Source organism: Cajanus cajan, chromosome 6, assembly GCF_000230855.2.
Source record: "Cajanus cajan strain Asha chromosome 6, NIPB_CcT2T_4, whole genome shotgun sequence".
Taxonomy (NCBI): domain Eukaryota; kingdom Viridiplantae; phylum Streptophyta; class Magnoliopsida; order Fabales; family Fabaceae; genus Cajanus; species Cajanus cajan.
The window spans coordinates 50,650,299-50,663,673 of NC_138522.1; the positions used below are offsets into that span (position 1 = coordinate 50,650,299).

General features: G+C 30.7%; 1 protein-coding gene across 1 annotated transcript; it reads left to right on the forward strand.

The window, feature by feature from the left end:
• The first annotated feature begins 760 nt into the window (after positions 1-760).
• LOC109793828 (DNA polymerase alpha catalytic subunit) lies at positions 761-13,017 on the forward strand. The gene is made up of 29 exons (XM_020353301.3): positions 761-922; positions 1,096-1,179; positions 1,295-1,369; positions 1,547-1,611; positions 2,978-3,068; positions 3,175-3,363; positions 3,729-3,892; positions 4,121-4,235; positions 4,975-5,154; positions 5,236-5,349; positions 5,945-6,064; positions 6,147-6,467; positions 6,612-6,704; positions 7,465-7,604; positions 7,698-7,770; positions 7,866-7,922; positions 8,029-8,121; positions 8,533-8,655; positions 8,735-8,832; positions 8,927-8,972; positions 9,351-9,464; positions 9,568-9,651; positions 9,773-9,880; positions 10,489-10,578; positions 10,658-10,734; positions 11,033-11,243; positions 11,381-11,434; positions 11,519-11,641; positions 11,756-13,017. Exons 1-29 carry the CDS (start codon positions 761-763, stop codon positions 12,104-12,106), a joined length of 3,615 nt encoding a protein of 1,204 aa, XP_020208890.2. The 3' UTR covers positions 12,107-13,017.
• Positions 13,018-13,375: the final 358 nt, after the last annotated feature.

The window sequence follows — 13,375 nt, forward strand, 5'->3', positions numbered from 1 at the left end:
ATTTTATAATAATAAATGCATATATATATAAATATATTTTTTTAATAAAATAAGTTTCATCTTCAAAAAAAATGTTTAGTATATTAATTAAAATATAAAATATATATCAAATTGATATCTATTTATATTTTAATATATTTATATCTTTAATATTTTTATTTATATTACAATTAACTGTTATATTTTATAATATCACTTGTGAAGTGTACGTTAATTCTCCTTTCAAATTAATTTATATATACACAAGTAATTATAAAATTTATATAAAAATATTAATTATTAAAAATAAAACTAATATTAGAAAATAATAACACATTAATAAAATTAAAATTAATTTTAAAATAAAAATAAAAATTTACTTACTTTTATGTCAAAAAAGAATTTATGATATATTTTATTTTATTTACTTATATATTTTGTTATTTCATTTTTTATTATATTTAAGCATATTTTGATATTAATGTTATAGGTAATTATATTATTTTTAAATTAAATAAGGAAAAAATATATAATGATAAATTATTATCGAAATATACATTAAAAAAATAAGAAAGACGGTGAAGTATGTAGTTTATTATTATTTTAAAAATTAAAAGTTAAAAATAGTAATGAGATATGTTTTTTTAATGAAATAATAGAAGGCAGTGTCTGTTTTCCCTTATAACAATATTTTCCCGCCCTCTGTAACAAAACTATATATATTAGGGCAGATTTTCTATTCTCCCATGCAGATTGCAGACTCACAATTCCAAAGAGACCAATGTCAGACGCAGAGCCTCCAAGCCCAAGCCCAAGGCCCAGGGGACCGGAGGCCAGCTCCCACACCCAAGCGTTGGACCGTCTCAAGGCCCGCCGCCGCGCCGCTCCTCGATCCCACGCCACTAGACCCCAAATCAGGTTAGAGAACCCTATCTACGACATCGTCCCTGAGGACGAGTACAACGCCCTCCACGCCCAGCGCCGCCAACAGGAGCGCTCTTTGCATCGTTATATAATTTTTTGCTTTTCTTTTTTATTTAGTTTGACCTTTAATTTTTCCGTGTTTTTCTCTTAGCTTGGGTTTGATACGTTTTGTTCTGTCCTATGTTTTGCTAGGATGTGGTGAATGATGTTAAGAATGAGATAGCACAACTTCTCGTGAATTTAGGAGTTTCCAACTTTAGCATGACGCCTGTTAAGGTTTGCTGATTAGATCTTTTCAGATGTTTTGTAGTGTATAAAAGAGTTTTGATGTTTTTGCGCCAAGTAGATTTATTAATGTTTTTTCATTCCGAGTCCTTGCTCATTTTTGCAGAGAAAATATGCATTTGAACGATCTGAAATACCTACAGGTGAAAATTATGTGGTGAAAGTCAATTATTCATTCAAGGTACACTATCAAATTCATGTACATCCTCAAGCAATAAAAAAATTATGAAGAATTTCAAAATATATCTATATACTCAAGTAGTTGATTTTACAGACAGCTATAAACTTCATATCTGTCCCTTCTCTTGTTAAAAAGCATTTTGTAAACCTTTTTACTTCAATATTTTAACCGCTGCAGGATCCAGTACTTCCCGTAGATCTTAAAGGAGAAAGTTTTTGTGCTCTCTTAGGAACCAGTTACAGGTATTATAAATATTTTGAGACTATTCTTTGTGATGTTTTGCATGATTATTGAGCCAGCCTTGAACTCAGGAACTCCAATTATTTTTAGAATTTATTATTATGACCTTATGTCATAGTACTTGAAATCTACTTTCTATTTCGGCAGGGAGCATATTTATATGCATATTGACTTAGTGACTCTAGCCATTTAAACTGGTGATATGTATCCAGGGAGTACTTGGATAAACAGAAAAATGAGTTTTGTATTTTAAATAGTTAAGTTTCTTATTATTTTGCTAATATTATGCTAAAGGTTTTACACTAAAATCTCTTGATTTATTATATTAATAAGAAATATAATTTAAATTAATTTAAATTAATTATTAAAATATTCTTATATAATATAACACACACACACACATATATATATATATATATATATATATATATATATATATATATATATATATATATATATATATATATATATATATATATACTGTAGGGAATTCATCTTCACACAAAATCATAATTATTGAAATACGTACATATATATAAATTAATTTAAGAGGGACAACTTATACATACTTACGTACATGAGAGATATTTTAAGTAATATCATAAAATATAAGATTTAATTATAATATAATTAAATATATTAAAGATATAAAATATAAAGAAAATAATTAAAAATATAAAGATAGATATCAATTTGATATATTTGTTTTGACATATATATATATATATATATATATATATATATATATTATTTTTTTAATATACTAAACACATTATGTTTTTTTTGAAAATGATCAAATTTATATTATTATAAGATATATTTATATATTTAAATATATATGTGTATATTTTTGTATTTATTATTATATAATATTTTTGATATATTTATTTTTTTAATTATTTTTGGTAGCAGTTTATTTTATAATATTGTGAAATATAATAATAATTAATAATTATTAAAATATTTTTATAAAAATTTCTTTTTATTTTGATTTATTTTTTTTATATAATATATAAATAGTATATAATTTTTTTTATTTTGATATATTACGAAGAAATATAATATAATATTTTTTATATAATTTTGTTGAAGGAATTTTTAGAAGGAAGAAACTTGAGAGTTTTGGAAAAAAATAAATTATTGTAGAACTTTTTAATATATGTATATTATTAATTTTTTATTTCGTTATATTAATAAGAAATATAATAATATTTTTTTATATTATTTTGTTGGAGGAAATTTTGGAGGCAAGAAAATTGTTGTAGAATTTATTCCCATTATATTTTTTTCACTAAAATCAATTTAAACGGGTAGTATTTTTTCATGTTAGAAAAACAGGTGAACTAACTGTATTACAACAATCTGCAGTGCGCTCGAGCTTTTTCTGATTAAAAGAAAGATAAAGGGGCCTTCATGGCTACAGGTTTCAAAGTTTTCTACAATCGCAGCTTCTCAAAGAGTAAGGTTTTAAGATGTGCATCAAGTAGAAGTAATATATGACAGTCTTTTATTACATATATGGAGACCGCCTTAATTTAATCCTAGCAACTTGCTTGTGCTTGCAGGTTAGCTGGTGCAAATTTGAAGTGACTGTTGACTCTCCTAAAAGCATAAGGAATTCATCTCCTTCAAAAATCACTTCTAAGATTCCTCCTGTAGTTGTTGCAGCGATAAACTTGAAAACCACCATCAATGAAAAGAAGAACATAAATGAGATTGTATCTGCATCCGTAATATGTTGCAATATGGTTAAGGTTGTTTACCGTCCTTTTTTATTTTTTGGTTTTGTTATGTATCTTGTGCCAGCTTATCTCTTGTAATGAGCTCAAGAGCATTAATGTATGTGTCTGTCTACACATATGTGAATATAAGAATATCTATATGTGAATATAAGAATATCTGTGCGATGCATGTTCTATGAATCTTTAAATGAATTGTTGCTTGAACTTGGTACTTGTTTAGATTGTGTGTGAATATGTATGCATGTTTACCTTCTTTAACAATTTGAATATTTACTATCAAAGTTTAATATGTTTGCTACTAGATAATTAATTACTATGATAGATGGAGTTGTGGTGGAAGTATGATCAATAATAACCTTTCCTGTTTGACTTTTTAGATTGACACTCCTACTCTGGCTTCAGAGTGGAAGAAACTTGGGAGGTTGACCCATTTTACCGTTATTCGTAAGATTGATGGGAAAATATTTCCGATGGGATTCAATACGGAGGTAGCGAACAAAAACAAAAAAGCTGGTTCAAATGTATTGTACGTTGAAAGCAGGTAAGATGTTTGCTAGTTTAAGTGTTGTGCTTATCTGCATTACTGCATCTTATTCTTTAGTTCAAATATGATGTCTAAGAATGCTAAAACAAATATGATGTCTAAGAATGCTAAAACAAATATGATGTCTAAGAATGCTAAAACAAATATGATGTCTAAGAATGCTAAAACTTATCTTGGAAATTATGATTGTTTTAGGCTTAACCTATGCATTAATTTTGTTTTCAGCGAAGGAGATTTGTTAAACCGCTTGATGTTAGAATTACACAAGTTGGATAGTGATGTTCTTGTTGGACATAATATTTCTGGATTTTACCTTGATGTTCTTCTTCAAAGATGCCAGGTGAGAACTTTGATCTTTCCTTATAAAACGATTTCTTGTATTATTTGAGTTTTTCAAGCCGAAGAGAAATTATTTGAGTTTTGCATTAAGTTTCTTTTTTTTTTTTTTATAATACATTTCAAATGGATGATATCTGGATGAGAAATAGTAATTGGAGCAATTTAGAAATTCATTTTCAAGGCAGTAAAATGGCCTAAGAATTACGTGAAGACCAAAATTATTTTGTCAGAATTATTTATGAAGGTTATATTTGGAAGATGGTTAGTTGAGAATAAGGCTTCCGACAAAATTAAATGGAATATTAGAATTCATTCGGAGGTTTGAATTTGTTCTGGAAAAAAAAAAAACCATGTAGCTATTTCTTAAATTTTCAAACCGTGGTCATTTGTTGTCGGTGTCTAACTGTTATGGACACAGTTACCCATATTTCTTTTGTTAAACTTATTAGCTGGTGCATTAGTTCATGTTTACTAAATAAATATTAAAAAAACTATATTTTCAGCCAGTTCTTAAATTTACTGCTTGAATTTTTTAAGCAAAAAAATTGTTTTCTTGGTGTTTTTGTCATTTGTGCATGGAATTGAGTATAACTGTCATTGCCCCTAAAAGACCTATATCTATAAATTAAAGACCATTTTGTTTTTTCTAAGCAAAAATCTCCTGCATTTCATCCGACTTGCATTTTACACATTGAAGTAGCTGCTCCACTTAAAATCGCCCTATAAATATCATGGTACAGGCTCGCGGAGTAATGAGTAGTAACTGGTCCAAACTAGGCCGCCTCAAACGTTCTAGAATGCCTACACTTGGAAGAAGAAGCAAGATTTTTGGTGCTGGAGCAGATCCTGGCATCATGTCTTGCCTTGCTGGCCGACTTCTTTGTGATACCTACTTGTGTTCCCGTGACCTATTAAAGGAGGTAAAACAATTGTTGAGAACTCTTGCTGAGCTGGAATTCTGATTTTGATTTCTTAGTAACCATCCTCATTGGTTCTTTCAGGTTAATTATTCTTTAACTCACCTTGCAAAGTCACATCTGAACAAGTTTCGGAAAGAAGTTGCTGCACATGAAGTTCCAAAAATGTTCCAAACAGCAGAATCCCTAATGGAACTTGTAGGTGACTGCGTAATCAAGCAGCTTTCTGTTTTTTTTCTCTTCTTCTTATTGTTGAGAAATATTTGAAGTGTTGGTTGTGTAACGTTATCTGTGGATTATTTTTTTAATTGATAAACATTTCATTGTTATGGAAATTTTTTTGTTTCAATTCTGATTCATTGTATTACTATTTAGGCTGAGACTTTTATTTGGGCAAATGAGAAATCTAGATACATTGTTCAAATGTGTGCACTTTCATAAATATTAAACTATGCCGTTTGTCATGGTTACTGATGTTAGCAGTTTATCTTCCCATACTTAATATTTTTTACATTAGCAGTGCTTTGAACTTGATATTGCATGTGGGTTGAGAAACTTGGAAGCAATAGACGTGTAATATTTTGACAATTAAACTGAATTGTGCATAATTTGGGGACTTTATAGTCTTAGTTGATTAGTTATGGGATCTAATCTACTTGTTTTAATATGATCTGGCAAAATATTAGTGTTGGTCAAAGAATTTACTTTTGCCATTTGGAATATTTGATTGATTGACAATTAAGTTAGTTTATTTGCTTCTAGACTGACTGCCATTGTGTTATTGACTTGTCAGATTGAATACGGTGAAACGGATGCATGGTTGTCTATGGAACTCATGTTTTATTTAAGTATTCTTCCACTCACACGTCGGCTGACTAATATTAGTGGTAATCTGTGGGGAAAAACACTCCAGGTGAGCCCTCGTATCATTTGCTTGCTAGGTTGATTTGATGTTGAACATGACCTAACAGGCAGACGCGCTTAACTAAATTCAGGGTGGTCGAGCGCAGAGAGTGGAGTATCTTTTGCTGCATACTTTCCATGCAATGAAATATATGGTGCCAGACAAGTTCTCAAACCATGCAAAATATACAAAATTGACGAAACGCAAGTTAACTAGTGATGTTGAGGATAGAAACTTTGATGTAAATATTGATGATGCAAACTATGACAATGATGCTTCTGAAGTGGATCATAAGAAAAACAAAAAATGTCCTTCTTATGCCGGGGGATTGGTTTTGGAGCCAAAGAAGGGTCTATATGACAAATATATATTGCTTCTAGACTTCAACAGTCTTTATCCTTCTATTATTCAGGTTTATATCATTGTCTTTCAAAATATGCTTGTTTTTAGTCATTTAGTTCTGCCTTTTGGCATTATCTGTTTTATTTGCTCGTCTACTCTGCCTCTATTAGTAATTTGTGACAGTTTGTTTACAACATAATGAACTGAATTACAGGAATACAATATCTGCTTCACAACTGTTGAGAGGTCTTTTGACGGAACTTTTCCTGGTCTACCATCTAGTAAAACAACTGGAGTCTTGCCAGAGGTAAAAATGCACAGATACCAACATTTTTATCTTTTAAATCTTGCTAGTGTAGGACATATCTGATCATTTTTGAACCAGAAGTTTCATATTAATTTTTTGTTTCCAAATTTTGTATGATTTAGATACAAAGCCTTGCCAAATGATATTTCCAGATTTATTTGCTTAGCAACTTTGACAAGTTAGTTGTTTTTTCTGCGCATGAAGCCAAGAACCTTGTTTCTATCAAGGCTAATTACATCTGTAGTTAGTGATGCATTTATACTGCAGTAGTTTATAGATCCTCAAAAGTACTGATGTGAGGCTCTGGCTTCCGCTTTGTTTCATGTGGGTGGGGTGTTAGATTTATAGATTTTTTTTGCCTCGATAACTACTTTATTATATTTTCAGGAGTTATCTCAATTTTGGTTCTTTCCACCTTGCCTGCTGTTCTTATTTCTGTCACCAGCTATAGCATTGGAAAATAAGGATTAACAGTGTTTGAAAAACTACAAGTCGTTTCAAATTCCCTTAATAAAAAATCAGTCTAAAAATTCCTTATACAAACTCATTTTAGCTGTGCAACATTGACTGGCACAATCAGGGTCCTAGAATACTTGCAATGTTCACGCGAGTAAAAGTGGCATATCTGTATTTTCAAGCGGTTTAACAATGCATTAAAAATTTGAGATAATTTTATTAGCTGTACAATACGATTTTTGTTTTCCCTCCTAGACTACTGAGAGTTCAGATGCGCTATAATTTAGTTTCTTTGTTTTGCTAGGTGCTGGAAAAACTGGTTAAGCAGAGGAAACAGATAAAGTTGTGGATAAAGAATGAAAAGAAGAAGAATGAAAAAGCTGATCCTATTAGAGTTCAGCAACTGGATATTCAACAGCAAGCACTAAAACTTACTGCAAACAGGTTTTTTTTTTTTTTCCTTTTCATGTGCCTTCTGAGTGCCCAAAATTGGCATGTCATTCTTCTGTATGTTAAATGCTATGGCATGTGATGCAGTATATATGGGTGCCTGGGATTTTCCAATTCAAGATTCTATGCTAAGCCGTTAGCCGAGCTCATAACGCAACGAGTAAGAATATGCTGGTTTATTCAGTGAATAACTACCATAAAATCTCAAATGTATTTTCAAACGCATTTTCATTTGCATGCCTACTGGTCCTACAGGGAAGGGAGATACTACAGAGTACTGTTGGCCTTGTTCAGAATAACTTGAATCTAGAGGTTATTTCTAGTACTCTGCATCTTTAAGTATTGTAGTTTAGTACATGGATTATTTTATGTAACTAGTTGTGAGTATTAATTTGTGTGCTGTCTTTTGTCTCTATAGGTTATCTATGGCGATACTGATTCAATAATGATTTACAGTGGGCTAGAGGATATTCAGGAAGCAAATAAGATTGCTGCAAGAGTTATTCAAGAGGTAAGGTTTGACTATTAGCTGTGCAAACTCTTTTGAGCCTTTATATGAACTATTGGTGGTTGAGATCGCTCAGATCAGTATTCCGCCATATAAGCACCTATGGTGCTGCCATAGTGGGCCTCCTTTCAAAAATTTGCCTATCGTGATTGGCAAAAAATCTGCCACGCCATTCCACAACAGCAGTGATGGTGCCTCCATATAACAACATTGGTCGAGATTCAAATTGCATTTCCTCTGCTCTTGAGCAATATGCTGTCATTAGTTACTTTAGTGATGTAAAGTTGTACACTGTTTGCAACCACGGATAATTTTGCATGTGTCCATGTTTCAAGAACAAATAGTGGTTTTCCTATATATTCCTTTTTCATCTGATGTTCTTACGATCTACAATTTCTGCTTTAATTTGTCAAGGTCAATAAGAAATATACACGCTTGGAAATTGATCTTGATGGTTTATATAAAAGGATGCTGCTTCTTAAAAAAAAGAAGTATGCGGCTGTAAAGTTGCTGTTTAAAGATGGCACCCCATATGAGGTATGTTTATCATATCTTATTCTTTTGCAAAACCTAACATCTTGGGAAGATCATGCAGTGAGATTAATGTATGGTGAAGGTTATTGAACGTAAAGGTCTCGACATTGTTCGTCGTGATTGGAGCCTGTTAGCGAAAGAATTAGGAGATTTTTGCTTGACTCAAATTTTGTCGGGAGGGTGTGTCACTTATCTTTGCCCCATTTGACTATTTTAGATGTAGGTTTACACATTTTTCTAGTAACTATTAATATTATGGTTCTCATGATTCCAGATCATGTGAAGATGTCGTGGAGTCCATCCACAATTCTCTTATTAAGGTAAATTGCAATGACTTGCTTTATCAGACATTTGTTTATAATAACATACCATGTAATTCGAGAGTTTGAAAGATGCTTCCTGGAGCTTTGGGCTCACTACACTTTGCCGAAGAGTAGAATGGCATTATAAGGTGGTCTAAAACCTGAATACTTAGGTTTATATGCACATTTGATTGGACTAGCCGATGATGTGGAGTATCTTTTTTTTATTTTTAAATGATCTAATTATCAATCATTGGTGAAGGTATTGAAGTTAGTTTATTGGGGATTTTGTTCTTGTAAATTTTGTCTTACTTTTTAACCAATGATGTTTAAATTGGAGATTATGATTTATTTCTCCTGCAAACTAATGGATGTTATTTTTAATTTTTAATATAGGTACAAGAAGAAATGAGGAACGGACAAGTACCATTAGACAAATATGTCATTACAAAGACATTGACCAAACCTCCTGAAGCTTATCCTGATGCCAAAAACCAGCCACACGTTCTTGTTAGTCAAAACTATTTTTCATTTGTGAAATTGTCTAATCTATGTTTTTTTCCTGTGTTCTACTTGATTCCGAGTTTTTTTTTTTTTTTTTATCAACATATAGGTGGCACAAAGATTGAAGCATCAAGGCCACTCTTCTGGTAGCACTGTTGGTGATACAATTCCTTATATAATTTGCTATGAGCAGGTTTGTCATTTAGTCTCGATCAAAGGTCAAATAACTTGTGAAAATGGCTTTTGTTGAGTATTTGATGTAGTTTATAATCTGTCTAACTTTGCATTTTTAATATCATGTTCTGCTTTTATAGGGCAGTGCTTCAGGCAATGCAGCCGGCATTGCACAACGTGCCAGACATCCTGATGAACTTACAAACGGGACATGGCTGATTGACATTGATTACTATTTATCGCAACAGGTGTGTTAAGCTAATTCACCGTTATATATTAAATTAAAATAGTTATCTTATTTCTAGAGTGTATTTAGTATCATTTTTAATTGTTATTTTTAATTTATAAGCAGTGTTTTTAGAATTTTCTTAATTTCTTTTATTTAACAATATGTATTTTATATTTTGATATTAAATATAAATCATTTTTATCCTTTAAAAATTAAATAAATATTACTTAAAAAATTATCAATAATCTTCTATTTATATAGATTAGAACAACTTTTTTTTTACGAGAATGATTTCAGATTTTTTTTTCAATGAGATTGTTTTAAGATTTTTCTAAATTTCTTATTTTTAATTTATCATTTCATTGTTATTTCTAAATTAATAAAAAAAAAATTAAACACAATCATTCAAATTATATCTTATTTTATTTTATTTTTTTACTTTTCACTATATTTGTTATATTTCCTTATTACATCATATGATTTTTAATGAAATTGTATGTTTAATATTTTTAAAATCATCATATTTTGTTTAAGATTTACCATGGACATTTTCCATACAAAAATGCTACGTAACAATGGTTACCATGTAACGTATCTTGTTCGAGTATTTTCTTTTTTCTCCTGTAGATCCATCCAGTGATATCACGTCTTTGTGCACCAATTCAGGGCACAAGTTCAGAAAGACTGGCTAATTGTTTAGGGCTTGACTCGTCGAAGGTCAAACATATTTTCTAACTTGTCTCAACATTTATTTTGTATCAATTCTTCTAAATTGGTAAACTATATTGTTTTACAGTTTCATCATAAATCTAGTGAAGTTTTAAATGATGATTCTACAAGCTCACTCTTGTTGGTTGCTGATGATGAGGAAAGGTACATCATGGTTTTAAAATTTATGTCTCATTAACTGTCACACATCTTGTAATAGAAATATTTACTACCAAATTACCAATGCTAATATGTAGTGGAGGAGAATATTCTTTTGTTTTGAAATTCAGTATTATGTGCGGATATTTGAACAAGTTATGGAATTTGTTTTGTAGTTTCGTAGCTTCTTATTTATGCTTTGTTATATTATTTTTGAAGTTGTGTTGTGATTCATGCTTTTTTCCTATGGTTTTCCTAGCCATACTTATTAACTACTGTATTGGATGTGATAAATTAATTGCAGATATCGGGGATGTGAGCCATTGATCTTGACATGCCCCAGCTGCTTTGGTACATTTGGGTGCCCACCTGTCTTTAAATCTATTTGTTGTTTGTTGGGTAGTGACATGACAACCAGTGTAGCCTTGGAGGAGTCCATCTATAATTTCTGGCGTAAGCTGTGCTGTCCTAAATGCTCAGATGGTAAAATTTCTCCCGCAATGATAGTTAACCAGGTTTGAATAATTTAATATTTAAGACCTCTATAGATTTCTGTATTGTGTAGTAACACTTTTTAACATGTTTGTTGCTATGATTAACATAGAATATTGTTCCTGAGAATATACTAATAGTTCATTTTACTTCATGTCAGGTTAAAATGCAAGCAGATAAGTTTATTTTAATGTATTATAGAGGTTTATTAACGGTAAGTCACCTCTCTAAATATATAATGAATATCAATAGCCTGTGAAAATTAACCGTCATCATCCTTAACTGATTTTGCATCCAGTGTGATGATGAAACGTGTAAACATACAACTCGAAGGATCAACCTTCGGTTGGTTGGTGATTATGAGAGAGGAACTGTTTGTCCAAATTATCCTCGCTGCAATGGGCGTTTATTAGTTAGACAGGTTTCATTCTATGAACTTCTTGAGCATTAACAGTTTATATTATATATGATTTATAATTGTGAAACTTTAATGCTTCGATTTTATTAATAATTAAATATTTATTTGATTTTTCAGTACACTGAAGCAGACTTGTACAGACAGCTCTCGTATTTTTGCCATGTGTTCGATACTGTTTCTTGTATAGAGAAGGTATTCACTTGGTGTTTGTTTGTCCATCTCAACCTCATTTCTCACATCATTTCAATGTACTTTCTGCACATCATTTCAATGTACTTTCTGCAACGTAAATCCGTGTTTCAAACTCACCTTAAGGTAGTGTTTGTTTCCGGGAGAGTACTGTTCACAAGTAAAGAAAGGCGTGGAAAGATACCATTTGTTTCTGCTGATTTGGAACGAAGGAAAGGCGAAGAAAAGCGAGGGGAAGCACTGTTGCTCTCCTCGCACAAAAGGGAAGAAAGGAGGTGAAAGACACGTAGGATTTGTGAAAATCCGAAAATACCCCTCCCATGCGTGTGCCATGCATTAGAGAATCTCTGGCATTTCACGGACCGTCCTTGTCTCATGCATGCATACTGGCAGGAATCTCTGCCATTGTTGACTGAATTATTGAAGGAGCTTTGTCGTTGCGTTTGAAATAATAATATAAGAGGAAGCTCTCTTTGGTGGTATGTCTTCACAGAATTTCCGTTGAGTAATTTCGGTTGGTGTTGTTCAAGTTCTTCACGGGCTGTTACGTGGCTGGTGCGTCGCTGGTGCGTGGCTGGTGGTGGCTGGTCGTGAGTGATTGCGGAAGAGCTCCTCCATTGAAGATTAGTTTTGATGTCATTTAATATATATGAAGGACCATAATCGATTATGGTTGGTTACATAATCGATTATGGCCTTCCATAATCGATTATGGGTGAGGCATAATCGATTATGCAAGGCCATAATCGATTATGTGCCAAGCATAATCGATTATGCAGGGTGTTTTCGCTGACAGTGGAATCCGGAACGGCCCCGGAACGGCCCGTTCCAAAATACATTTTATGAGGAAAACGCGAAATCAGAACGGGCCGTTCCACTTTTGAAACGGGCCGTTCCACATTCCCCAGAACGTCCCGTTCCGGTATGAGAACGGGCCGTTCTGGTTATGTGAAAGAGCCATGCAAAATGCGTCCAGAACGGCCCGTTCCGGACCCGTTCTGGGCACATTAATTTATTAATTGATCCGTATATATATATATATAATATTTAATATATAATACCTTAAATAATTATATTAAATATTAATATTATATATATATAAATTAAATTTTAATATTAAATAATTATATTTAATTTATATATAATTAATATTTAATATATAATACCTTAAATAATTATATTAAATATTAATATTATATATATATATAAATTAAATATTAATATTAAATAATTATATTTAATTTTTATATATATATATTAATATTTAATATAATTATTTAAGGTATTATATATTAAATATTAATTATATATAAATTAAATATAATTATTTAATATTAAAATTTAATTTATATATATATAATATTAATATTTAATATAATTATTTAAGGTATTATATATTAAATATTATATATATATATATAAATTAAATATTAATATTAAATAATTATATCTAATTTATATATATATTAATATTTAATATATAATACCTTAAATAATTATATTAAATATTAATATTATTATTTATTATAATTAGTATCATTATTATTT

What these genes read in the sequence shown, in the direction of transcription:
- LOC109793828 (XM_020353301.3), top strand. Translation starts at nt 761, where the DNA reads ATGTCAGACGCAGAGCCTCCAAGCCCAAGCCCAAGGCCCAGGGGACCG. An exon ending in TTAGCATGACGCCTGTTAAG is followed by an intron (nt 1,180 to 1,294) that starts GTTTGCTGATTA and finishes TCATTTTTGCAG; the next exon opens with AGAAAATATGCATTTGAACG. An exon ending in TTCTTCTTCAAAGATGCCAG is followed by an intron (nt 4,236 to 4,974) that starts GTGAGAACTTTG and finishes ATCATGGTACAG; the next exon opens with GCTCGCGGAGTAATGAGTAG.